Below are 24726 nucleotides of genomic sequence, written 5' to 3'. Positions count from 1 at the left end.
GCTAGGTTAGCGGCGATAAAATTCTGGGTTTGCTATTGTGGCGCAGAGCGCTTTGGTTAAAATCTTGGGCAGCGGATGCGTCTTCCAAGAACAAATTGCTTGACATTCCTTTCAAGGGGAAAACACTCTTTGGCCCTGACTTGAAAGAGATTATCTCTGATATCACTGGAGGCAAGGGCCACGCCCTTCCTCAGGATAGGTCTTTTCAAGACCAAAAATAAACCTAAGTTTCGTCCCTTTCGCAGAAACGGATCAGCCCCAAGGGCTATGTCCTTTAAGCAGGAAGGTAATACTTCTCAAGCCAATCCAGCCTGGAGACCTATGCAAGGCTGGAACAAAAGAGAGCAGGCCAGGAAACCTGCCACTGCTACCAAGACAGCATGAAATGCGGGCCCCCGATCCGGGACCGGATCTGGTGGGGGGCAGACTCTCTCTCTTCGCTCAGGCTGGGGCAAGAGATGTTCTGGATCCTTGGGCGCTAGAAATAGTCTCCCAAGGTTATTCTCTGGAGTTCAAGGGGCTTCCTCCAAGGGGGAGGTTCCACAGGTCTCAGTTGTCTTCAGATCACATAAGAAGACAGGCATTCTTACATTGGGTAGAAGACCTGCTAAAAATGGGAGTGATTCATCCTGTTCCATTAGGAGAACAAGGGATGGGGTCCTACTCCAATCTGTTCATAGTTCCCAAAAAAGAGGGAACGTTCAGACCAATCTTAGATCTCAAGATCTTGAACAAGTTTCTCAAGGTTCCATCGTTCAAGATGGAAACCATTCGAACACTCCTTCCTTTCATCCAGGAAGGTCAATTCATGACCAAGGTGGATTTCAAGGATGCGTATCTACATATTCCTATCCACAAGGAACATCATCGGTTCCTAAGGTTTGAATTCCTGGACAAGCATTTCCAGTTCGTGGCGTTTTCTTTCGGATTAGCCACTGCTCCTAGGATTTTCTCATAGGTACTAGGGTCCCTTCTGGCGGTGCTAAGACCAAGGGGCATTGCTGTAGTACCTTACTTGGACGACATTCTGATTCGAGCGTCGTCCCTTCCTCAGTAAAGGCTCACACGGACATTGTCCTGGCCTTTCTCAGATCTCACGGATGGAAAGTGAACGTGGAAAAGAGTTCTCTATCTCCGTCAATGAGGGTTCCCTTCTTGGGAACTATAATAGACTCCTTAGAAATGAGGATTTTTCTGACAGAAGCCAGAAAAACAAAACTTCTAGACTCTTGTCGGATACTTCATTCCGTTCCTCTTCCTTCCATAGCGCAGTGCATGGAAGTGATAGGTTTGATGGTTGCGGCAATGGACATAGTTCCTTTTGTGCGCATTCATCTAAGACCATTACAAATGTTCATGCTCAGTCAGTGGAATGGGGTTTATACAGAAGATACAAGTAAATCAGAGGACCAGAGACTCATTCCGTTGGTGGCTGTCCCTGGACAACCTGTCACAAGGGATGACCTTCCGCAGACCAGAGTGGGTCCTTGTCACGACCGACGCCAGTCTGATGGGCTGGGGCGCGGTCTGGGGATCCCTGAAAGCTCAGGGTCTTTGGTCTCGGGTAGAATCTCTTCTACCGATAAATATTCTGGAACTGAGAGCGATATTCAATGCTCTCAAAGCTTGGCCTCAGCTAGCGAGGGCCAAGTTCATACATCAACCATCAGGGGGGAACAAGGAGTTCCCTAGCGATGGAAGAAGTGACCAAAATCATTCTATGGGCGGAGTCTCACTCCTGCCACCTGTCTGCTATCCACATCCCAGGAGTGGAAAATTGGGAAGCGGATTTTCTGAGTCGTCAGACATTGCATCCGGGGGAGTGGGAACTCCATCCGGAAATCTTTGCCCAAGTCACTCAACCGTGGGGCATTCCAGACATGGATCTGATGGCCTCTCGTCAGAACTTCAGAGTTCCTTACTACGGGTACAGATCCAGGGATCCCAAGGCGGCTCTAGTGGATGCACTAGTAGCACCTTGGACCTTCAAACTAGCTTATGTGTTCCCGCCGTTTCCTCTCATCCCCAGGCTGGTAGCCAGGATCAATCAGGAGAGGGCGTCGGTGATTTTGATAGCTCCTGCGTGGCCACGCAGGACTTGGTATGCAGATCTGGTGAATATGTCATCGGCTCCACCATGGAAGCTACCTTTGAGACGAGACCTTCTTGTTCTAGGTCCGTTCGACCCACTCCAGCTGACTGCTTGGAGATTGAACGCTTGATCTTATCAAAGCGAGGGTTCTCAGATTCTGTTATTAATACTCTTGTTCAGGCCTGAAAGCCTGTAACCAGAAAAATTACCACATAATTTGGTATATCTGTTGGTGTGAATCTGCAGGATTCCCTTGGGACAAGGTTAAGATTCCTAAGAGTCTATCCTTCCTTCGAGAAGGTTTGGAAAAAGGATTATCTGCAAGTTCCTTGATGGGACAGATTTCTGCCTTGTCTGTGTTACTTCACAAAAAGCTGGCAGCTGTGCCAGATGTTCTAGCCTTTGTTCAGGCTCTGGTTAGAATCAAGCCTGTTTACAAAATTTTGACTCCTCCTTGGAGTCTCAACCTAGTTCTTTCAGTTCTTTAGGGGGTTCCGTTTGAACCCTTACATTCCGTTGATATTAAGTTATTATCTTGGAAAGTTTTGTTTTTGGTTGCAATTTCTTCTGCTAGAAGAGTTTCAGAATTATCTGCTCTGCAGTGTTCTTCTCCTTATCTGGTGTTCCATGCAGATAAGGTGGTTTTGCGTACTAAACCTGGTTTTCTTCCAAAAGTTGTTTCTAACAAAAACATTAACCAGGAGATAGTTGTGCCTTCTTTGTGTCCTAATCCAGTTTCAAAGAAGGAACGTTTGTTGCACGACTTGGATGTAGTTCGTGCTCTCAAATTTTACTTAGCAGCTACTAAGGATTTCAGACAAACTTTGTCTTTGTTTGTTGTTTATTCTGGTAAACGGAGAGGTCAAAAAGCAACTTCTACCTCTCTCTCCTTCTGGATTAAAAGCATTATCCGATTGGCTTATGAGACTGCCGGACGGCAGCCTCCTGAAAGAATCACAGCTCACTCCACTAGGGCTGTGGCTTCCACATGGGCCTTCAAGAACGAGGCTTCTGTTGATCAGATATGTAAGGCAGTGACTTGGTCTTCACTGCACACTTTTTCTAAATTTTACAAATTTGATACTTTTGCTTCTTCTGAGGCTATTTTTGGGAGAAAGGTTTTGCAAGCCGTGGTGCCTTCCATTTAGGCGACCTGATTTGCTCCCTCCCTTCATCCGTGTCCTAAAGCTTTGGTATTGGCTCCCACAAGTAAGGATGACGCCGTGGACCGGACACACCTATGTTGGAGAAAACAGAATTTATGTTTAACTGATAAATTACTTTCTCCAACGGTGTGTCCGGTCCACGGCCCGCCCTGGTTTTTTTAATCAGGTCTGATATTTTATTTTCTTTAACTACAGTCACCACGGTAACATATGGTTTCTCCTATGCAAATATTCCTCCTTAACGTCGGTCGAATGACTGGGGTAGGCGGAGCCTAGGAGGGATCATGTGACCAGCTTTGCTGGGCTCTTTGCCATTTCCTGTTGGGGAGGAGAATATCCCACAAGTAAGGATGACGCCGTGGACCGGACACACCGTTGGAGAAAGTAATTTATCAGGTAAACATAAATTCTGTTATAATTAATAATTACATTATAGCTATTTTAGGGTTTATTTTTATTTTACAGGCAACTTTGTATTTATTATAACTAGGTACAATAGCTATTAAATAGTTAATAACTATTTAATAGCTACCTAGTTAAAATAATTACAAATTTACCTGTAAAATAAATCCTAACCTAAGTTACAAATATACCTAACACTACACTATCAATAAATTAAATAAACAAAAACAAACGCTAAATTACAAAAAATAAAACAAATTACAAGAAGTTTAAACTAATTACACCTAATCTAAGCCCCCCAAAATAATAAAATTCCCTACCCTAAACTAAATAACAAATAGCCCTTAAAAGGGCCTTTGCCCCAAAGTAATCAGCTCTTTTACCAGCCCTTAAAAAGGCTTTCTTCTGTTATGTGTGATCAGTCCACGGGTCATCATTACTTCTGGGATATAACTCCTCCCCAACAGGAAATGCAAGAGGATTCACCCAGCAGAGCTGCATATAGCTCCTCCCCTCTACGTCACTCCCAGTCATTCTCTTGCACCCAGCAACTAGATAGGATGTGTGAGAGGACTATGGTGATTATACTTAGTTTTTATAACTTCAATCAAAAGTTTGTTATTTTACAATAGCACCGGAGCGTGTTATTGCCTCTCTGGCAGAGTTTGAAGAAGAATCTACCAGAGTTTTTACTATGATTTTAACCGGAGTAGTTAAGATCATATTGCTGTTTCTCGGCCATCTGAGGGAGGTAAAAGCTTCAGATCAGGGGACAGCGGGCAGATGAATCTGCATTGAGGTATGTAGCAGTTTTTATTTTCTGAATGGAATTGATGAGAAAATCCTGCCATACCGTTATAATGACATGTATGTATACTCTACACTTCAGTATTCTGGGGATGGTATTTCACCGGAATTACTCTGTTAAAAGTACATTAAACCTTTTAATAGGTATTTATTATGTTAAACGTTTTTGCTGGAATGTAGAATCGTTTGCATTTTCTGAGGTACTGAGTGAATAAATATTTGGGCATTATTTTTCCACTTGGCAGTTGCTTGTTTTAATTGTGACAGTTTCGTTTCTCTCTCACTGCTGTGTGTGAGGGGGAGGGGCCGTTTTTGGCGCTCTTTGCTACGCATCAAAAAATTCCAGTCAGTTACTCTTGTATTTCCTGCATGATCCGGTTCATCTCTAACAGATCTCAGGGGTCTTCAAACTTCTTTGGAGGGAGGTAGATTCTCTCAGCAGAGCTGTGAGACTTATATATTGACTGTGATTAAAAACGTTGCTCTGTAATTTTTATGTTTCAAATTTAATTATTGTTACTTTACTAATGGGAACAAACCTTTGCTAAAAGTTGTGTTGTTTTTAAGGATTGATGCTATAACTGTCTTTCAGTTCATTATTTCAACTGTCATTTAATCGTTTAGTGCTCTTTGAGGCACAGTACGTTTTTGTTAAATAAGATTGTAACCAAGTTGCAAGTTTATTGCTAGTGTGTTAAACATGTCTGATTCAGAGGAAGATATCTGTGTCATTTGTTCCAATGCCAAGGTGGAGCCCAATAGAAATTTATGTACTAACTGTATTGATGCTACTTTAAATAAAAGCCAATCTGTACAAATTGAACAAATTTCACCAAACAGCGAGGGGAGAGTTATGCCGACTAACTCGCCTCACGTGTCAGTACCTGCATCTCCCGCCCGGGAGGTGCGTGATATTATGGCGCCTAGTACATCTGGGCGGCCATTACAGATAACATTACAAGATATGGCTACTGTTATGACTGAAGTTTTGGCTAAATTACCAGAACTAAGAGGCAAGCGTGATCACTCTGGGGTGAGAACAGAGTGCGCTGATAATACTAGGGCCATGTCTGATACTGCGTCACAGCTTGCAGAACATGAGGACGGAGAGCTTCATTCTGTGGGTGATGGTTCTGATCCAAACAGATTGGATTCAGATATTTCAAATTTTAAATTTAAATTGGAGAACCTCCGTGTATTACTAGGGGAGGTTTTAGCGGCTCTTAATGATTGTAACACTGTTGCAATACCAGAAAAATTGTGTAGGTTGGATAAATACTTTGCGGTACCGGCGAGTACTGACGTTTTTCCTATACCTAAGAGACTAACTGAAATTGTTACTAAGGAGTGGGATAGACCCGGTGTGCCGTTCTCACCCCCTCCAATATTTAGAAAGATGTTTCCAATAGACGCCACCACACGGGACTTATGGCAAACGGTCCCTAAGGTGGAGGGAGCAGTTTCTACTTTAGCTAAGCGTACCACTATCCCGGTGGAGGATAGCTGTGCTTTTTCAGATCCAATGGATAAAAAATTAGAGGGTTACCTTAAGAAAATGTTTGTTCAACAAGGTTTTATATTGCAACCCCTTGCATGCATCGCGCCGATTACGGCTGCGGCAGCATTTTGGATTGAGTCTCTGGAAGAGAACCTTAGTTCAGCTACGCTGGACGACATTACGGACAGGCTTAGAGTCCTTAAACTAGCTAATTCATTCATTTCGGAGGCCGTAGTACATTTAACCAAACTTACGGCTAAGAACTCAGGATTCGCCATTCAGGCACGTAGGGCGCTGTGGCTAAAATCCTGGTCAGCTGATGTAACTTCTAAGTCCAAATTACTTAATATACCTTTCAAGGGGCAAACTTTATTTGGGCCCGGTTTGAAAGAAATTATCGCTGACATTACAGGAGGTAAGGGCCACGCCCTGCCTCAAGACAAAGCCAAAGCTAAGGCTAGACAGTCTAATTTTCGTCCCTTTCGGAATTTCAAAGCAGGAGCAGCATCAACTTCCACTGCACCAAAACAGGAAGGAGCTGTTGCTCGTTACAGACAAGGCTGGAAACCTAACCAGTCCTGGAACAAGGGCAAGCAGGCCAGGAAACCTGCTGCTGCCCCAAAGACAGCATGAACCGAGGGCCCCCGATCCGGGACCGGATCTAGTGGGGGGCAGACTCTCTCTCTTCGCCCAGGCTTGGGCAAGAGATGTTCAGGATCCCTGGGCGCTAGAGATCATATCTCAGGGATACCTTCTAGACTTCAAATTCTCTCCCCCAAGAGGGAGATTTCATCTGTCAAGGTTGTCAACAAACCAGATAAAGAAAGAAGCGTTTCTACGCTGTGTACAAGATCTGTTATTAATGGGAGTGATCCATCCGGTTCCGCGGTCGGAACAAGGACAAGGGTTTTACTCAAACCTGTTTGTGGTTCCCAAAAAAGAGGGAACTTTCAGGCCAATCTTGGATTTAAAGATCCTAAACAAATTCCTAAGAGTTCCATCGTTCAAAATGGAAACTATTCGGACAATCTTACCCATGATCCAAAAGGGTCAGTACATGACCACAGTGGATTTAAAGGATGCTTACCTTCACATACCGATTCACAAAGATCATTACCGGTATCTAGGTTTGCCTTCTTAGACAGGCATTACCAGTTTGTAGCTCTTCCATTCGGATTGGCTACGGCTCCAAGAATCTTCACAAAGGTTCTGGGTGCCCTTCTGGCGGTACTAAGACCGCGAGGAATTTCGGTAGCTCCGTACCTAGACGACATTCTGATACAAGCTTCAAGCTTTCAAACTGCCAAGTCTCATACAGAGTTAGTTCTGGCATTTCTAAGGTCGCATGGATGGAAAGTGAACGAAAAGAAGAGTTCTCTTTTTCCTCTCACAAGAGTTCCATTCTTGGGGACTCTTATAGATTCTGTAGAAATGAAGATTTATCTGACAGAAGACAGATTAACAAAGCTTCTAAATGCATGCCGTGTCCTTCATTCCATTCAACTCCCGTCAGTAGCTCAATGCATGGAGGTGATCGGCTTAATGGTAGCAGCAATGGACATAGTACCCTTTGCACGTCTACATCTCAGACCGCTGCAATTGTGCATGCTGAGTCAGTGGAATGGGGATTACTCAGACTTGTCCCCTACTCTGAATCTGGATCAAGAGACCAGAAACTCTCTTCTATGGTGGCTTTCTCGGCCACATCTGTCCAGGGGGATGCCATTCAGCAGGCCGGACTGGACAATTGTAACAACAGACGCCAGCCTACTAGGTTGGGGCGCTGTCTGGAATTCTCTGAAGGCTCAGGGACAATGGAATCAGGAGGAAAGTCTCCTGCCAATAAACATTCTGGAATTAAGAGCAGTTCTCCATGCCCTTCTGGCTTGGCCCCAGTTAAAAACTCGGGGGTTCATCAGGTTTCAGTCGGACAACATCACGACTGTAGCTTACATCAACCATCAAGGAGGGACAAGAAGCTCCCTAGCAATGATGGAAGTATCAAAGATAATTCGCTGGGCAGAGTCTCACTCTTGCCACCTGTCAGCAATCCACATCCCGGGAGTGGAGAACTGGGAGGCGGATTTCTTGAGTCGCCAGACTTTTCATCCGGGGGAGTGGGAACTTCATCCGGAGGTCTTTGCCCAAATACTTCGACGTTGGGGCAAACCAGAGATAGATCTCATGGCGTCTCGCCAGAACGCCAAACTTCCTCGCTACGGGTCCAGATCCAGGGATCCGGGAGCGGTTCTGATAGATGCCTTGACAGCACCTTGGAACTTCGGGATGGCTTATGTGTTTCCACCCTTCCCGCTGCTTCCTCGATTGATTGCCAAAATCAAACAGGAGAGAGCATCAGTGATTCTAATAGCGCCTGCATGGCCACGCAGGACTTGGTATGCAGATCTAGTGGACATGTCATCCTGTCCGCCTTGGTCTCTACCTCTAAGACAGGACCTTCTGATACAGGGTCCATTCAAACATCAAAATCTAACTTCTCTGAAGCTGACTGCTTGGAAATTGAACGCTTGATTTTATCAAAACGTGGTTTTTCTGAGTCGGTTATTGATACCCTGATACAGGCTAGGAAGCCTGTTACCAGAAGGATTTACCATAAGATATGGCGTAAATACCTATACTGGTGCGAATCCAAAGGTTACTCCTGGAGTAAGGTTAGGATTCCTAGGATATTGTCCTTTCTACAAGAAGGTTTAGAAAAGGGTTTATCGGCTAGCTCATTAAAGGGACAGATCTCAGCTCTGTCCATCTTGTTACACAGGCGTCTGTCAGAAAATCCAGACGTCCAGGCCTTTTGTCAGGCTTTAGCTAGGATCAAGCCTGTGTTTAAAACTGTTGCTCCGCCATGGAGTTTAAACTTAGTTCTTAACGTTTTACAGGGTGTTCCGTTTGAACCCCTTCATTCCATTGATATAAAATTGTTATCTTGGAAAGTTCTGTTTTTAATGGCTATTTCCTCGGCTCGAAGAGTCTCTGAGTTATCAGCCTTACATTGTGATTCTCCTTATCTGATTTTTCACTCAGACAAGGTAGTTCTGCGTACTAAACCTGGGTTCTTACCTAAGGTAGTCACTAACAGGAATATCAATCAAGAGATTGTTGTTCCATCCTTGTGTCCAAATCCTTCTTCAAAGAAGGAACGTCTTCTACACAATCTGGATGTAGTTCGTGCCCTCAAGTTCTACTTGCAGGCAACTAAGGATTTTCGACAAACGTCTTCCCTGTTTGTCGTGTACTCTGGTCAGAGGAGAGGTCATAAGGCTTCGGCTACCTCTCTCTCCTTCTGGCTTCGTAGCATAATTCGTTTAGCCTATGAGACTGCTGGACAGCAGCCTCCTGAAAGAATTACAGCTCATTCTACTAGAGCTGTGGCTTCCACTTGGGCCTTTAAGAATGAGGCCTCTGTTGAACAGATTTGCAAGGCTGCAACTTGGTCTTCGCTTCATACTTTTTCCAAATTTTACAAATTTGACACTTTTGCTTCTTCGGAGGCTATTTTTGGGAGAAAGGTTCTTCAGGCAGTGGTTCCTTCTGTATAATGAGCCTGCCTATCCCTCCCGTCATCCGTGTACTTTTGCTTTGGTATTGGTATCCCAGAAGTAATGATGACCCGTGGACTGATCACACATAACAGAAGAAAACATAATTTATGCTTACCTGATAAATTCCTTTCTTCTGTTGTGTGATCAGTCCACGGCCCGCCCTGTTTTAAGGCAGGTAAATATCTTTTAAATTATACTCCAGTCACCACTTCACCCTTGGTTTCTCCTTTCTCGTTGATTCTTGGTCGAATGACTGGGAGTGACGTAGAGGGGAGGAGCTATATGCAGCTCTGCTGGGTGAATCCTCTTGCATTTCCTGTTGGGGAGGAGTTATATCCCAGAAGTAATGATGACCCGTGGACTGATCACACAACAGAAGAAAGGAATTTATCAGGTAAGCATAAATTATGTTTTTTGCGGGGCATTGCCCCAAAGTAATCAGCTCTTTTACCTGTAAAAAAATAAATACAATACCCGCCCCCAACATTACAACCCACCACCCACACACCCCTACTCTAAAACCCACCCAATCCCCCCTTAAAAAAACATAACACTACCCCATTGAAGATCACCCTACCTTGAGCCGTCTTCACCCAGTCCTGTTGGCTATAAAAGCTGCTGTGTGCAATCTTGTGCTTGTTGAGTTTAGCCCATGGAATTTTGGGAGATTATTCTAATCTCTACTAGATAAGTTTATACTGTTAGGTAAGGTCGGGCAGACTTGCTGGTCCTATGGCTCTTATCTGCCGTCAATATCTATGTTTCTATGTAATCTGTTTTAGTGGCATGGTAGCTGGGCAGGGAGCAAAGCTGCAGAGCAATTACTTGTGCTTGTGCAGAGGTGCATGCCACCTTGCTTTGCAGATTTTATGTATAGTGGGCTCTATATATGAGGACATTCTCTTACAGTCTTGAGGTCCACAATAAAGGTGCCCAGAGGTTTCCTCAGGGAAAAGGGGGAGAGGTTAGTGGTAGGAAGGGTCAGGGAAAGGATAGAAACGTGTGCATAGTCAAATTTTAAAAACTAGTCTTAAAGCCCGTTCACACGGGCCATTTTTTTTGCAGTACAGCGGTCCCACCCCTTGCTCTCTCTCCCCCCTCTCTTTTGCTCTCTTTCTCCCCCTCTCTTTTGCTCTCTTTTTCCCCCCTCTCTTTTGCTCTCTTTCTCCCCCCTCTCTTTTGCTCTCTTTCTCCCCCCTCTCTTTTGCTCTCTTTCTCCCCCCTCTCTTTTGCTCTCTTTCTCCCCCCTCTCTTTTGCTCTCTTTCTCCCCCTCTCTTTTTTGCTCTCTCTCTCCCCCTCTCTCTTTTGCTCTCTCTCTCCCCCCTCTCTTTTGCTCTCTCTATCCCCGCTCTCTTTTTTGCTCTCTCCCCTCTCTTTTGCTCTCTCCCCTCTCTTTTGCTCTCTCCCCCTCTCTTTTGCTCTCTCCCCTCTCTTTTGCTCTCTCCCCTCTCTTTTGCTCTTTCCCCTCTCTTTTGTTTTCTCTCCCCCCTCTCTTTTGCTCTCTCTCCCCCTCTCTTTTGCTCTCTCTCTCCCCCCCTCCCTTTTGCTCTCTCTCTCTCCCCCTCTCTTTTGCGCTCTCTCTCACCCCCTCTCTTTTGCTCTCTCTCACCCACTCTCTTTTGCGCTCTCTCACCCACTCTCTTTTGCGCTCTCTCACCCACTCTCTTTTGCGCTCTCTCACCCACTCTCTTTTGCGCTCTCTCACCCACTCTCTTTTGCGCTCTCTCTCACCCCCTCTCTTTTGCGCTCTCTCTCACCCCCTCTCTTTTGCGCTCTCTCTCACCCCCTCTCTTTTGCGCTCTCTCTCACCCCCTCTCTTTTGCGCTCTCTCTCACCCCCTCTCTTTTGCGCTCTCTCTCACCCCCTCTCTTTTGCGCTCTCTCTCACCCCCTCTCTTTTGCGCTCTCTCTCACCCCCTCTCTTTTGCGCTCTCTCTCACCCCCTCTCTTTTGCGCTCTCTCTCTCCCCCTCTCTTTTGCGCTCTCTCTCACCCCCTCTCTTTTGCGCTCTCTCTCACCCCCTCTCTTTTGCGCTCTCTCTCACCCCCTCTCTTTTGCGCTCTCTCTCACCCCCTCTCTTTTGCGCTCTCTCTCTCCCCCTCTCTTTTGCGCTCTCTCTCACCCCCTCTCTTTTGCGCTCTCTCTCACCCCCTCTCTTTTGCGCTCTCTCTCACCCCCTCTCTTTTGCGCTCTCACCCCCTCTCTTTTGCGCTCTCTCCCCTCTCTTTTGCTCTTTCCCATCTTTTTTGCTCTCACCCCCTCTCTTTCTCTCTCTCTCTCTCTCTCTCTCTCTCCCCCCCCTCTCTTTTTTGTTCTCTCTTTTGCATGTGTGCAGCCGTTCCCACCGCCACGCCCGGTCACGCCCACTCTCGCCTACTCGCCTACTGTTGTCAGGTAGACTCTAAGTCCTGGTGTGTTTGTCCTCGCGCGGTCTCTACTGCGCATGGTTGCTTCGGACAAACACACTTGGCCTTTTATAGGATGAGCTTTAACCAATAGGTTGCGTTAGAGGATATATATAACATATAGAAACATAGATTTTGTTGGCAGATAAAAACAAAAGGCCCAAAACAAAAGGTGTTTGGTCTCATGGTGTCCAGCATGGACATCATTCCTTTGCCAGGTTTCACCTCAGACTGTTGCAACTATGCATGCTGAAGCAGTGGAACAGCGATCATCAGATCTGTCTCAACAGATTTCTCTGGACATCCGATCGAGAGAACTTCTCTCTTGGTGTTTTTGAACAGATCACTTGTCCTGAGGGACGTCCGTCTTAAGACCATCCTGGATGATTGTGACTACGGTTGCGAGTCTGTCAGGATGGGGAGCTGTCTGGGTTGCCAGGAAGGCTCAGGGCCTATGGACCCAGGAGAAAAGCTCCCTCCCAAACTCATTTTGGATCTTTGGGCAATATAGAATTCTCTGAAGGCTTGACCTCTGCTGGGTTTGTCCCAATTTATCAGATTCCATTCAGACAATATAACCTCAGTGGCTTACATCTACCATCAGGGGGAACGAGAATCTCCCTAGCTGAGGGAAGTATCTCGGATTCTGGAGTGGGCTGGGACCCACGTTTGTTCGCTGTCAGTGATCCACATTCTGGGTGTGGACAACTGGGAAGCGGTTTTCCTCAGCAGACAATCCTTTCATCCGGGGGAATGGTCTCTCCATCCCGGGTGTTTCCGGAGATTTGCAAGAGGAGGATATTATGAAGTCTCAATACCAAGCTACCCAGATATGGGTCGAGGTTCAGGGATCCTCAGGTGGAGCTAACAGATGCATTAGCAGTGCCTTGGAGGTTCAATCTAATTTATCTTTCCGGCTGTTACCACTATTTCCTATTGTAGTGGCTCGAATCATGCAGGCGTCAGTGATTCTGATTGCTCCGTATTGGCCATGAAGAATATGGTTCCCGGATCTAGAGGGGATGTCATCATCTCCTCCGTGTAAGTTACCTTGTTGCAGGGATCTGCTGACCAAGGTCTTTTGTTCATCAATGTCTAGATTCTCTGAGGCTGACTGCGTGGAGATTGACCGCTTAGTCCTAGCCTAGAGAGGGTTTTCTGAGAGAGTTATTTTTACTCTCATTCGAGCTTGTAAGCTGGTTGCTCGTCGCATCTATCATAAGTTGTGGAGGACCTACTTATTCTGTTCTCCAGGATGAACTGGAGAAGGGCTTTCTGCAAGTCCCCTGAGGGGATAGTTTTCGGCCCTGTCTGTGTTACTGCTCAAGAGGTTCGCTGAGCTTCCAGATGTGCAGTCTTTTGTTAAGGCTCTGCTAGGATCAAACCTGTGTTTAGATCTAATGCTCCTCTTTGGCTTTCCATGCTGATAAGGCTGTTATACGAACCAAGTTAGGTTTTCTTCCTAAGGTTGTGTCATTTCGCAACATCAATCTAGAGATTGTGGTTCCTCTCTTATGTCCTAGTCGAAGGAACGTTTATAATGTAATTCTGGATGTGGTTTGTGCCTTGAAGTTTTTTTCTTCAGGCCACAATGGAATTTAGATTAACTTCTTTCGCTGTTTGTTCTCCTTTCCAGGAAGCATAGGGATCAGACAGCCTCTTCGACTTCCTTATCCTTTTGGCTGAGGTGTGTCATCCGTTTAGCATAGAGTCAGCGGGACATAAGCCTCCTCTAAGGATTACGGGTCATTCTACGAGAGCAGTGGTTTCCTCTTGGGCCTTCAAAAATGAGGCCTCTATGGCTCAGATTTGTAAGGCGGCTACCTGTTCCTCCTTACATACTTTTACCAGATTTTACAAGTTTGATGTTTTTGCTTCTGCTGAAGCAGCCTTCGGGAAAAAGGTTTTGCAGGCTGTGGTGCCCTCTGTTTAGGGTCCGCCTCTCTTTTTTCCCTCCCGTTAGCATTCTGTGTACTCTAGAGCTTTGGTATATGTTTCCCACAAGTAAGAAATGCAGCTGTGGACCCTTCCCATATTAAGAAGGAAAACTTAAATTATGCTTACCTAATAATTTCCTTTCCTTCTGTATTCTCCAATGGGCGGCCCTAAATTTAAATGTTTTCTTGTGGCACCTTTTTCACCCTGATGTTTCTCCTAGTGTTCCTTGTTCCCTCGGCAGAATGACTGGGGTTATGAGGAAGTGGGGGAGGTATTTGAGCCCTTGGCTGGGGTGTTTTTGCCTCTTCCTGGTGGCCAGGTTTCGCCGTTCTCACGACTTTCTCAAAGGGCCGTGAGAAAGCCGTGAGAACGGCGAAACATGTTAGGGAAATGGTGAGGAGTCGGGAGCTCCTGTGTTTGTTAGGGCTAGCTAAACCTGGGGAGATTTTGTTGTTACCTTTACTTATCGATCCTTCTTATACCGCTATAGCAGCCTTCAATTACTTTGTACACAGAATATTTAATGTGTATGTATACAGATTATTTAGGAGGCTGCTAATAGGAATGATTGATTAATGCATACTACTGTTAGCAATTTATTAGGTAATCTTGTACATTAGAGCGTAATACTACCTAATTCTCGGTAAAAGCTGAATATTGTTTGTATCACAAATTTACAGGTGATGCAGACGCAAGACACTAGTAACTCTGGGTGTATCTCAGCTACATATATCGCTACAAATTAACTTAGAAAAATATATATGAGATACTGGCAGTATTACCAAAACTAAACAATTTTGGCTTACTTTGTTTAACACTGAATTATACTAAAACTGGCACAAATACCATTTGAGTACCAGGTATTTGTTTTCACATGTTATATGTGATATAACAAGCCATTTGTATTAAGACAACACTATACTTTTAGCACAATTATAGTTACTCTATGGACATTATTTTGCAAATCTAATGGACATAAAGCAGTTTTGATATTAAATACTCAACTGTAACATGTAAATAAATGTCTAATGAACCAATGTTCTCATAATTATCGCAGATAAATTCAAACCAGATTATTTAGCAACCATTTGCAAACCAACTGCTTTTGATTAACCGATCAGGTTATCATACTGAATTGGGGTGATATATTAATTAACCTCTCGGTTATACAAAACATGACTCTTAACTCTGTGCTGTCTGGGAGTGTGGAGTTAGGATACCTAAGTACGCACCAATCACACTGACTGTTAAGTAAATTATGGTATTTGTACTCTAGGTACTATTGTGCTAAATTTGATTAACATATCTGTTGCTAACAAGACATTTTGGGTAATACACAGATAGTATTCGACATATGTATTGAATTTTCTATTCTTATATGTTGAACATATCCCCTGCAAACTAACTATTTAAGGTTATTACTCATAATCTACGTAACATAGTTACCAACCTTTTCAGGGATCTGTTATCAGATCAGTTATTTATTGTGATATAGTAGACTTTCTATATCACTCCCCAGGTAGCTATTATTTTTAATTGCACATCTCTTTATTTGTTTTTTTGCGTATTGAATAAAAGTTATGTTTTAATTATTCCAGCGAATTCTCCCACCCATTTGGTACTTAATCTTTTCATAATGTACACACACACTTTGTGTTGCAAGTGTCTACATGAGTGCTAATGGTGTATTCTTGAATAGTCACTTTTGCCCATTTTTTCTCCATTTTTAAAGTGATGGTAAACTCTCCTCTTTTTAAAATCAGATCTGGAATGTAAGCGCTATTTACGATGAAGTTTAATTCATTAGCTGTAATGAAGATGCAGTAAAACATGCTTTTTAATATAGATATGAAATTCAAATACTGCATGCTCCTCCGCCCACTTCAAAACTAAAATTTTCTGTGAGCTAACAGATTGAATTGTTGTCCAATCAGCGCTCTCCCCATATGGCACTTTTGTTGTAGCTAGAGCATTGATTGGAGAGTAATTCAATCATTTAGCTGACAGGAAAATTGACTTTTGAAGTGGGTGGTGTAACGTGGGGTATTTGAATTTCATATCTATATTAAAAACTAAGTTATAGCGCATCTTCATTACATCTAATGAATTAAACTCCATCTAAAATAGCGCTTACATTCCAGATCTGATTTTAAAAAAGGGAGAGTTTACCATCACTTTAAGGTGTTTGTATCTTTGGGTTGGGTGAACATTTAACGGCAGTTTTGGGGCATCATTAATGGCAACGAATGTTCAGAAATTTTAAGCAAATTTTGTGTTATTTTAGATAGAATCTATATATTTATCTGTTATCTCTGAGATCATGTTAGTGATAACAGAATTTGTTTAATTCAAGCCTCTGATGACTCTGAGCAGGTGGCGTGTTTGAATGTTGGTGCACAGTTTATGTGCGTATAGAGCTCAAACAGTAACAACTGCACTCATGCACGTTTGTTTTGAATGTTATGTCCCTTTAATTTTGATATAAATGTTTCAAACCCTTTAATACATAACCATATATACCAATTTACTAACTCAGTCTAAAGGAATAGTTTAGTCAAAATTAAACTTTCATGATTCAGATAGAGCAGGCAATTTTAAGCAACTTTCTAATTTACTTCTATTATCATTGTTTCTTCATTCTCTTGGTATCTTTATTTGAAAAAGCAAGAATGTAAGCATAGAAGCTGGCACATTTTTGGTTCAGAACCTGGGTAGCACTTTCTGATTGGTGTCTAACACCCCACTCTCACACAAAAGAAGATTCTATATTCTCATGTGCGCTAATTCGACATGACAATATGAATATTTCACATTCCTATGTTCTTCACATACAAGAATATCTTCTATTTATTCATAAATAAATATTTCTACATATATCTGATGTGTTTTTTTGTGTGTACAATATATATCATCTATATACCTAGATAGGTATAGAATCCTTTATTAAATGAATATATACACTTTTACATGTTTTTATCTACTTAACTGCAAAGGGCAGTATGATATATATATATATATATATATATATATATATATATATATATATATATGAACATATGTTTGTATGTATGTATGTGTGTGTGTGTGTGTGTGTGTGTATATATATATATATATATATATATATATATATATATATATATATATATATATATATATATATATACACAAACACACACACAACTCCAATTCCGAAAAAGTTGGGACAGTATGGGAAATACAAAAAAAAAGTCATTTTTAAAATGCAATTCATCCTGTACTATACTGAAAACCCATTATTAACACATTATTTGATGTTTTACTTTGTGAATTTAAAGTATTTTTTTAAAATATAAACTGCAACACATTCCAAAAAAGTTGGGACAGGGGCAATTTAGGACAAATAGCGATGTGACAAGTTGAAATAAGAAGGTGATGTGAAACAGGTGAAGCAATTGTGTAATTATAGTATATAAGGAGCCTCCAAAAAAAGGCCTAGTCCTTCAAGAGCAAGGATGGGTCGAGTCCCACAATCTGCCAACAGATGCGTTAGCAAATAATCCAACACTCTGAGAACAACATTCCCCAAAGACAAATCAGTAGGATTTTGGGCATTTCACCTTCTACAATGCACAATATAATTAAAAGATTCAAGGAATCCGGTCAAATCTGGGTGCGTAAAGGGCAAGGCCGAAAACCACCTTTGAATGAGTGTGATCTCCGAGACGTCACTTTCTCAAAAACCATCATGAGTCTTTAATGGATAACCTGACATGGGCTCTGGAATACTTTGGTAAAACTGTCAGTCAACACTATTCGCCACTGCATCCTCAGATGTAAGTTAATGCTTTACTATGCAAAGCAGAAACCATATATCAACACTGTCCAGAAGCAACGCTTCTCATCCGAGATGGACAGTAGCACAGTGGAATTGTGTTTTGTAGTCCGACGAGTCAACATTTCAAATAGTTTTTGGAAAAAACAGCTGTCGTGTTCTCCTGGCCAAAGAGGAAAATTACCATCCAAGCTTTTATCAGTGTCAGGTCCAAAGTCAGCGTCTGTCATGGTATGGGGGGGGGGGGTCAGTGCCCATGGCATGGGTAACTTGCACATCTGTAAGGGCACCATTAATGCAGAAAGATTTGTATACATTTTGAAGCAACATATGCAGCCATCCAGACGTTGTCTTTTCCTGCAACGTCCCTGCATTTTCCAACAAGACAGCGCCAAACCACATTCTGCCCGGTTTACTAGCACATGGTTGCTTAAGCAGCGAGTGCGGGTGCTAGCATGGCCTGCCTGCAGTCCTGACCTGTCTCCGATTGAGAATGTGCAAAACAAGGCAACCATGTATGTGTATGTGTGTATATATATATATATATAATATATATATATATATATATATATATATATATATATATATATATATATATATATTTATATATATTTATATTTATTTGTATCTCAATGTCTCAATGTTAAAGCCATTTGTCTGCCTATCTTTGAGCCCTTATAACTTTTGTGTGCAATATTTTTTTGTGAATAATTTTTATTAGATGGTGTTATGAGTGTAACGATACGTTGTAATGTTTTTTTTTATGTGTTTTATGCAACTTTTTTTGCAAAACAGGTAACCAGAGCTCTAAAGTTGCAGTTATCATTGTAGCGTAAATCACGATTGCCCTCAAGCGATCGCGTTTACTTTCAATTCGTAATATGAGCAATAAGCCTGATGAGCGATAAATCCCTTGTCACTCACGAGCAAATGTTTGTGCTCAACTCGTAATTTGGCCCATAATCAGTTTATGATCCTCATCGAGTTTATGGCCCTGTAGGAAATGAGAGAATTCTTAGGAGAATATGATAAAGGATATATCTGAAAACAATGTGGGTGTTCATTGAATAAAATCTGATGATTTATTTATTAATGTACTATAAACCAAGGGATTAAATAATGAACGCCTTCAGGCTGCTGTTCTGACATTTCAGGTCTTTAGTTACAAGTGTTTTACCATAAAGTAGATTGTGAATTACAGAAGCTTAAACAATCTCTATTTACATCAGGGAAAACCAAGCAGGTAGAAGGATGGCTAACAATTAAAAAACAGACACCTTACCAAAGGGGTAGTTTCTACTCCAGTTGAAAAGCTTCTAATGCTTTTTACACTAGCTTGGACTCAACCCTTTGTCTTATAAAATGTAACCAATTCTTTGTTTGATTCCTAAATAGATTCTTTAGTATGCCTTGCAACCTTCTTTATCATCTAAGATGCTAACCCTAACGCCAGTATCTAACCTTGACCCCAGTCCATAACCCTTACATTACCATAGATCAAGATAATTGGCTATGATATTCTTGCACCAGGACATCATTGGCTGTTGGAAATCAGCATGCATAAGATTTCTGCTCATGGAATCGCAGCCACCAGATTGTGGTTGGTGATCATGAAATTTGAGACCATCTCTCTATATCAGTGTTTTTCAACCAGTGTGCCGTGGCACACTAGTGTGCCGTGAGAGATCCTCAGGTGTGCCACGGCAGACTGACAATAATGTGACATATTTTTTAAATTTTGCTTGTTTTTTTATTCTGGGACGTTTTTTTTTTATTTTAAGTGAGATGATGACTTTTCCCATTGCGGGGGTGTCCCTCTTTCAAATTTTGAAATATTGGGAGGTATGTGACAGACTCATCAGGCGTCATTTACAACCATGACATATTGACATTCATTCACAGACGATTATTATGATTGTTTGTGAATGAATGTCAATATGTCATGTATAGTTTGTAGGAGGCATGGCATGACAGCACAGTACAGTGTGTGTGTATGTATGTATGTTTGTGTGTGTATATATATATATATATATATACTGTATTAAGCTACAATGTGTTATTTTGTAAAATTTTGGGATGGTGGTATGCCGCAGGATTTTTATTGTAAAAAAGTGTGCTACGGCAGAAAAAAGTTTGAAAATCACTGCTCTATATCCCCCTTATTTTCGAGCTGCCCTCACTCACTTTTTTTTGTCTTTATTGTGTCTTGTCTCTGTTTGTCCATCCACATTTTATTCTCATCTCTGACGTCTCCTCCACTAATGAGCTTCCTCTTTCTTACCTTATCCTTTTCTCTTTTTCCAATCTTGTCCTTGACTCCTTCTCAACTCCAGTCTAGTTGCGTGAGTGCCAGTGGCAGATATGTGAAACTGGGAGTGAAAACACAGTTTTCTCATTAATGATTTTTCATTTGGTCATTCCACCATTTAGGACAAATCTTGAGGCTCTGCAGAAGAAACTTGAAGAACTGGAGTTGGATGAACAGCAGAGAAAACGCCTGGAAGCATTTCTCACCCAGAAACAGAAAGTCGGGGAACTCAAAGATGATGATTTTGAGAAAGTGTCAGAGCTTGGAGCTGGCAATGGGGGTGTGGTGTTTAAGGTGTCACACAAACCATCCAGCCTGATCATGGCTAGAAAGGTGAGACCTTATCTTGTGTTAATTATGCAAAATATGGGTTTGTACTGAAATCACATGAAAGTTTATATATATAGATTGTATCAAATCAACTTAAGTTTGTACTCAAATCATATGAAAGTTTATATACATGAAAAAAAAATCATTGAGATGTTGGGTGTTTATTCATTTTGGCATGGAGACACAGATTAAATTATTCTTTATTGTTTTGTGGCAGTTGATTCACCTGGAGATTAAGCCTGCAATCCGGAACCAGATTATCCGAGAGCTGCAAGTTCTGCATGAGTGTAATTCCCCATATATTGTGGGGTTCTATGGAGCATTCTACAGTGATGGAGAGATCAGCATCTGTATGGAACACATGGTGAGTGAGCAGCTACACAGTGAAGCAGGGAACTGATAGAACTTGGGTGGATGAAATAAAGTGCAAAAGTGAAAGAAAGCTTCGTGGCAGATGCAAATAACAGATGGGTGCAGGACAGTACTGAGAGCACGAGGGCAGGATTAAAATTAAAGAGACATACAAGTGCAGAAAGAAAAAGCTCTAATTGTTATTGCGCTTTTGGTTGCATATGTGTTTAACCCCTTCAAATAGCACCAATGGGAGCCAATGACAAGAGACATGTGAATAGGCCCCAATTACCAGCTAGCTTGCAGTAGCGCATTGCTGCTCCTGAGCCTACCTAGGTATGCATTTTCGGCAAAGGATATCAAGATAATGAAATGATTGTGATAATAGAAGTACATTTTAAAAAAGGCAATTAAGTCAATTTGAGAATAGAAGTAAATTGACAAGTCTCTTAAAATTACATGCTCTGTCGGAACCATTACTTTTTTACAGTTTGTGACATTAAAAAAAAAACAACCCTAACCTTGTAAAAAATGTGTTTCCTTTCTTGGATGGGGTTTTCACAATTGGAACGATACATTCTCACTGTTGGTTGTTTCGGCCTCTCAGTGGTTTCAGATTGGTTGTCTTACTTTAAAAATTGAATTTTGATGAAATGGAGAAGATGATTTGAAAGAGAATTTTACAATGATGAACTATTACAGCGACTATTTACTGCCAAATGAACAAGTGCCATTTCTTGTTGACCTTGTGTACATTTGTTCCTTTAGGATGGTGGTTCCCTTGATCAGGTACAGAAAAAAGCTGGAAAAATCCCTGAGAAAATTTTGGGGAAAGTCAGCATTGCAGTGAGTATTAGATATAAATATTTACTTATGTATCAATGTTTTAAGAGCCCAGTTTACAGTAGAATTTTCATTGTTTTAAAACATAGATAATCCATTTATTACCCATTCACCAGTTTTGCATAATCAACACAGTAATAGTAATACACTTTTTACCTCTGTGATTACCTTGTATCTAAGCCTCTTCTGATAGTCCCTTGATCACATGACTTTATATTTATTATCTATTGACTTGCATTTAGTACTGTGTTGTGCTAAATCTTAAATAACACCTTAGGCATAAACACAATGGTATCTATATGGCCCACATGAACTAGCAGTCTCCTGTTGTGAAAAGCAAATAAAAAAGCATGTGCTTAAGAGGCTGTCTATAGTGGCTTAGAACCAGGCAGAAATTGTAGGTTTAAATGTTATAAAGTATATTAATATATCAATGTTGGTTGTACAACGCTGGGGAATGGGTAGTAAAGGCATGATCTATCTTTTTAAACAATAACAATTTTAGTGTTGACTGTCTCTTTAAGGAAACCAAGGCATTCTCAATGTCTTCCCAAGTGAATGTCCTGCCAGGACTGAAACAGATGAATTAGAGTAACACTGTTGTACTGCCAACAAGACTTGTATGTGTTTCTTTTATAACATATTTCAGTATGTCAGTTTTTAGCTTCCTTGTGTCTTTGATGGATAGATTACTATAACAAAGCAAGGGGATTTGACAGAACGTAAATGTGTGTGCTCATAAGATCTGAGTATTTAAAGTAAATGCCTTGTAAAGATTTTTCTGCAGTCTTGCAATATATATACGCTGTCAGTGGTATTTTACTTTTTTTTTTAATGTATTAACACCTTAGTTGCTCTTCTTATTATTTAATAGGCAAACCTGCCATTTGTCTGAAGAGCCAATCCAGACTTGTTACTGGAATACACACAGCTAGCAAATTACATTCTGTTTGCAAACTCTTCTTTGTTTTGCAGTTCATTAGCAGATGTGGCAAATTAGAAACAGATCTGTGTCCGGATTAGGTTTGTGGAGCCTGCCATGTTCACTTCCAAGTCTAAGAGAATTTATAACCCACAGTATAATGAAGCTATACTGCAACATTTTTTGTACTACACATAATTAAACATTTTATATTTTTATATCAAACTATTTACTGCCCCTTTAAATTGTCCAGAAATAGTAACAAAAAAGAAGTTTACTTTCTTTACTTTTATTGCTTTTTGTATAATTTAGCAATGAATTTCAATGCTTTTACTGCATTTTACTAAGTTACACAGTGATTGCTTGATTAGTGCAGGAACTCATTAGTATCTAACTAACCACAGCAGCATTTTAGAGGTTCCGCCTTGGACTGCAGATTTTACTAACAATAGAATGCATATACCTTGCAATGGAATGTTAAAGTGAAAGTCAATCCTAGCGTTTTACAAACGCTAGGATTGACTATTGAAACAAATAAAGGGGACTTTCATTCATGGAGTATAAGATACTACATGTAGAATGCTCCTTTATTTGTTTCAATCGATCGCCATTTTTAGCTGCTATGGCAGCCCAGGCTAAAAAAAATTTTTTTGCTAAGAGGTGACGTTTTCACCTATTAGCCAATAGCCGTGCGGTAAATCCGGCTCCCATGGGCACCAAGCCGGATTTACCGCGCGGCTATTGGCTAAGAGGTGAAAATGTCACCTGTTAGCAAAAAAAAAATTTAAGCCGTGGGCTGCTGTAGCAACTAAAAACGGCGATCGATTGAAACAAATAAAGGAGCTTTCTCCAACATAGGTGTGTCCGGTCCACGGCGTCATCCTTACTTGTGGGATATTCTCTTCCCCAACAGGAAATGGCAAAGAGCCCAGCAAAGCTGGTCACATGATCCCTCCTAGGCTCCGCCTACCCCAGTCATTCTCTTTGCCGTTGTACAGGCAACATCTCCACGGAGATGGCTTAGAGTTTTTTAGTGTTTAACAAGTTTGATACTTTTGCTTCTTCTGAGGCTGTTTTTGGGAGAAAGGTTTTGCAAGCCGTGGTGCCTTCCATTTAGGTGACCTGATTTGCTCCCTCCCTTCATCCGTGTCCTAAAGCTTTGGTATTGGTTCCCACAAGTAAGGATGACGCCGTGGACCGGACACACCTATGTTGGAGAAAACAGAATTTATGTTTACCTGATAAATTACTTTCTCCAACGGTGTGTCCGGTCCACGGCCCGCCCTGGTTTTTTAATCAGGTCTGATAATTTATTTTCTTTAACTACAGTCACCACGGTATCATATGGTTTCTCCTATGCAAATATTCCTCCTTAACGTCGGTCGAATGACTGGGGTAGGCGGAGCCTAGGAGGGATCATGTGACCAGCTTTGCTGGGCTCTTTGCCATTTCCTGTTGGGGAAGAGAATATCCCACAAGTAAGGATGACGCCGTGGACCGGACACACCGTTGGAGAAAGTAATTTATCAGGTAAACATAAATTCTGTTTTCTACATGAAGTATCTTATACTCCATGAATGAAAGTCCCCTTTATTTGTTTCAATAGTCAATCCTAGCGTTTGTAAAACACTAGGATTGACTTTCACTTTAAACTTTGCATAAATACGATGCATGTTTAAAATTGTTAAAATGTTTTTTTAACTGCTGTTTCTGAAGCTGGTTTCTTCTTTAGGTGATTAAAGGTCTGACATACCTGAGAGAGAAGCACAAGATCATGCACAGGGGTGAGTACTGAAAAAGGGTAGAAAACAGGAATGTGCTCTGCAAGTGCTGACAAATAAATATGATTGTCTTCATTGTGACAATTTTTTTAGTATCTTTAAAGGGGCATTAGACTGCTGAGCACAACTATATAATAATATAATATGGTTACTACTCTCTTCAAAGCTGTTCTATTTTACTTTACTGATGTTTCTTTGGGCAAAATTCACATCTTCATACTGGGTGCAGCCATCTTGGAGCTTAGGTATTCTTGCACTGTGTGGCAGAAGAGCACTGTACAGCTATGAAAAAGCCGGTGTTCTATCATTTTTTTCTTTCCCATTAGATTTTGTTATCGGGGATGCTGCACATGCGCAAACTATGTCAGCACATTCCACAGATGATCCTAAAACATCTGTGGAATGCGCTGACATACTTTGCCATTATTATCGGTAGCAAAATCTAATGGAGAGGATGCTTACTCCCCGCATTCCTCTTTTTTTTTTTTCCTTCTTGATACAGGCTACCTGCG

General features: G+C 41.6%; 1 protein-coding gene across 1 annotated transcript in view; it reads left to right on the top strand.

The window, feature by feature from the left end:
• Positions 1–24726, top strand: part of MAP2K1 (mitogen-activated protein kinase kinase 1) — a 127090-nt gene that overhangs the window by 62918 nt on the left and 39446 nt on the right. Inside the window, exons 2-5 of the mRNA XM_053718527.1 lie at positions 20110–20320; positions 20535–20681; positions 21437–21514; positions 24166–24217. Coding sequence (XP_053574502.1) covers positions 20110–20320; positions 20535–20681; positions 21437–21514; positions 24166–24217 — 488 coding nt within the window. The remainder of the gene's footprint in view (positions 1–20109; positions 20321–20534; positions 20682–21436; positions 21515–24165; positions 24218–24726) is intronic.

The sequence above is a fragment of the Bombina bombina genome, chromosome 6 (assembly GCF_027579735.1).
Source record: "Bombina bombina isolate aBomBom1 chromosome 6, aBomBom1.pri, whole genome shotgun sequence".
Taxonomy (NCBI): domain Eukaryota; kingdom Metazoa; phylum Chordata; class Amphibia; order Anura; family Bombinatoridae; genus Bombina; species Bombina bombina.
This window is presented reverse-complemented; position numbering and strand designations above follow the sequence as displayed.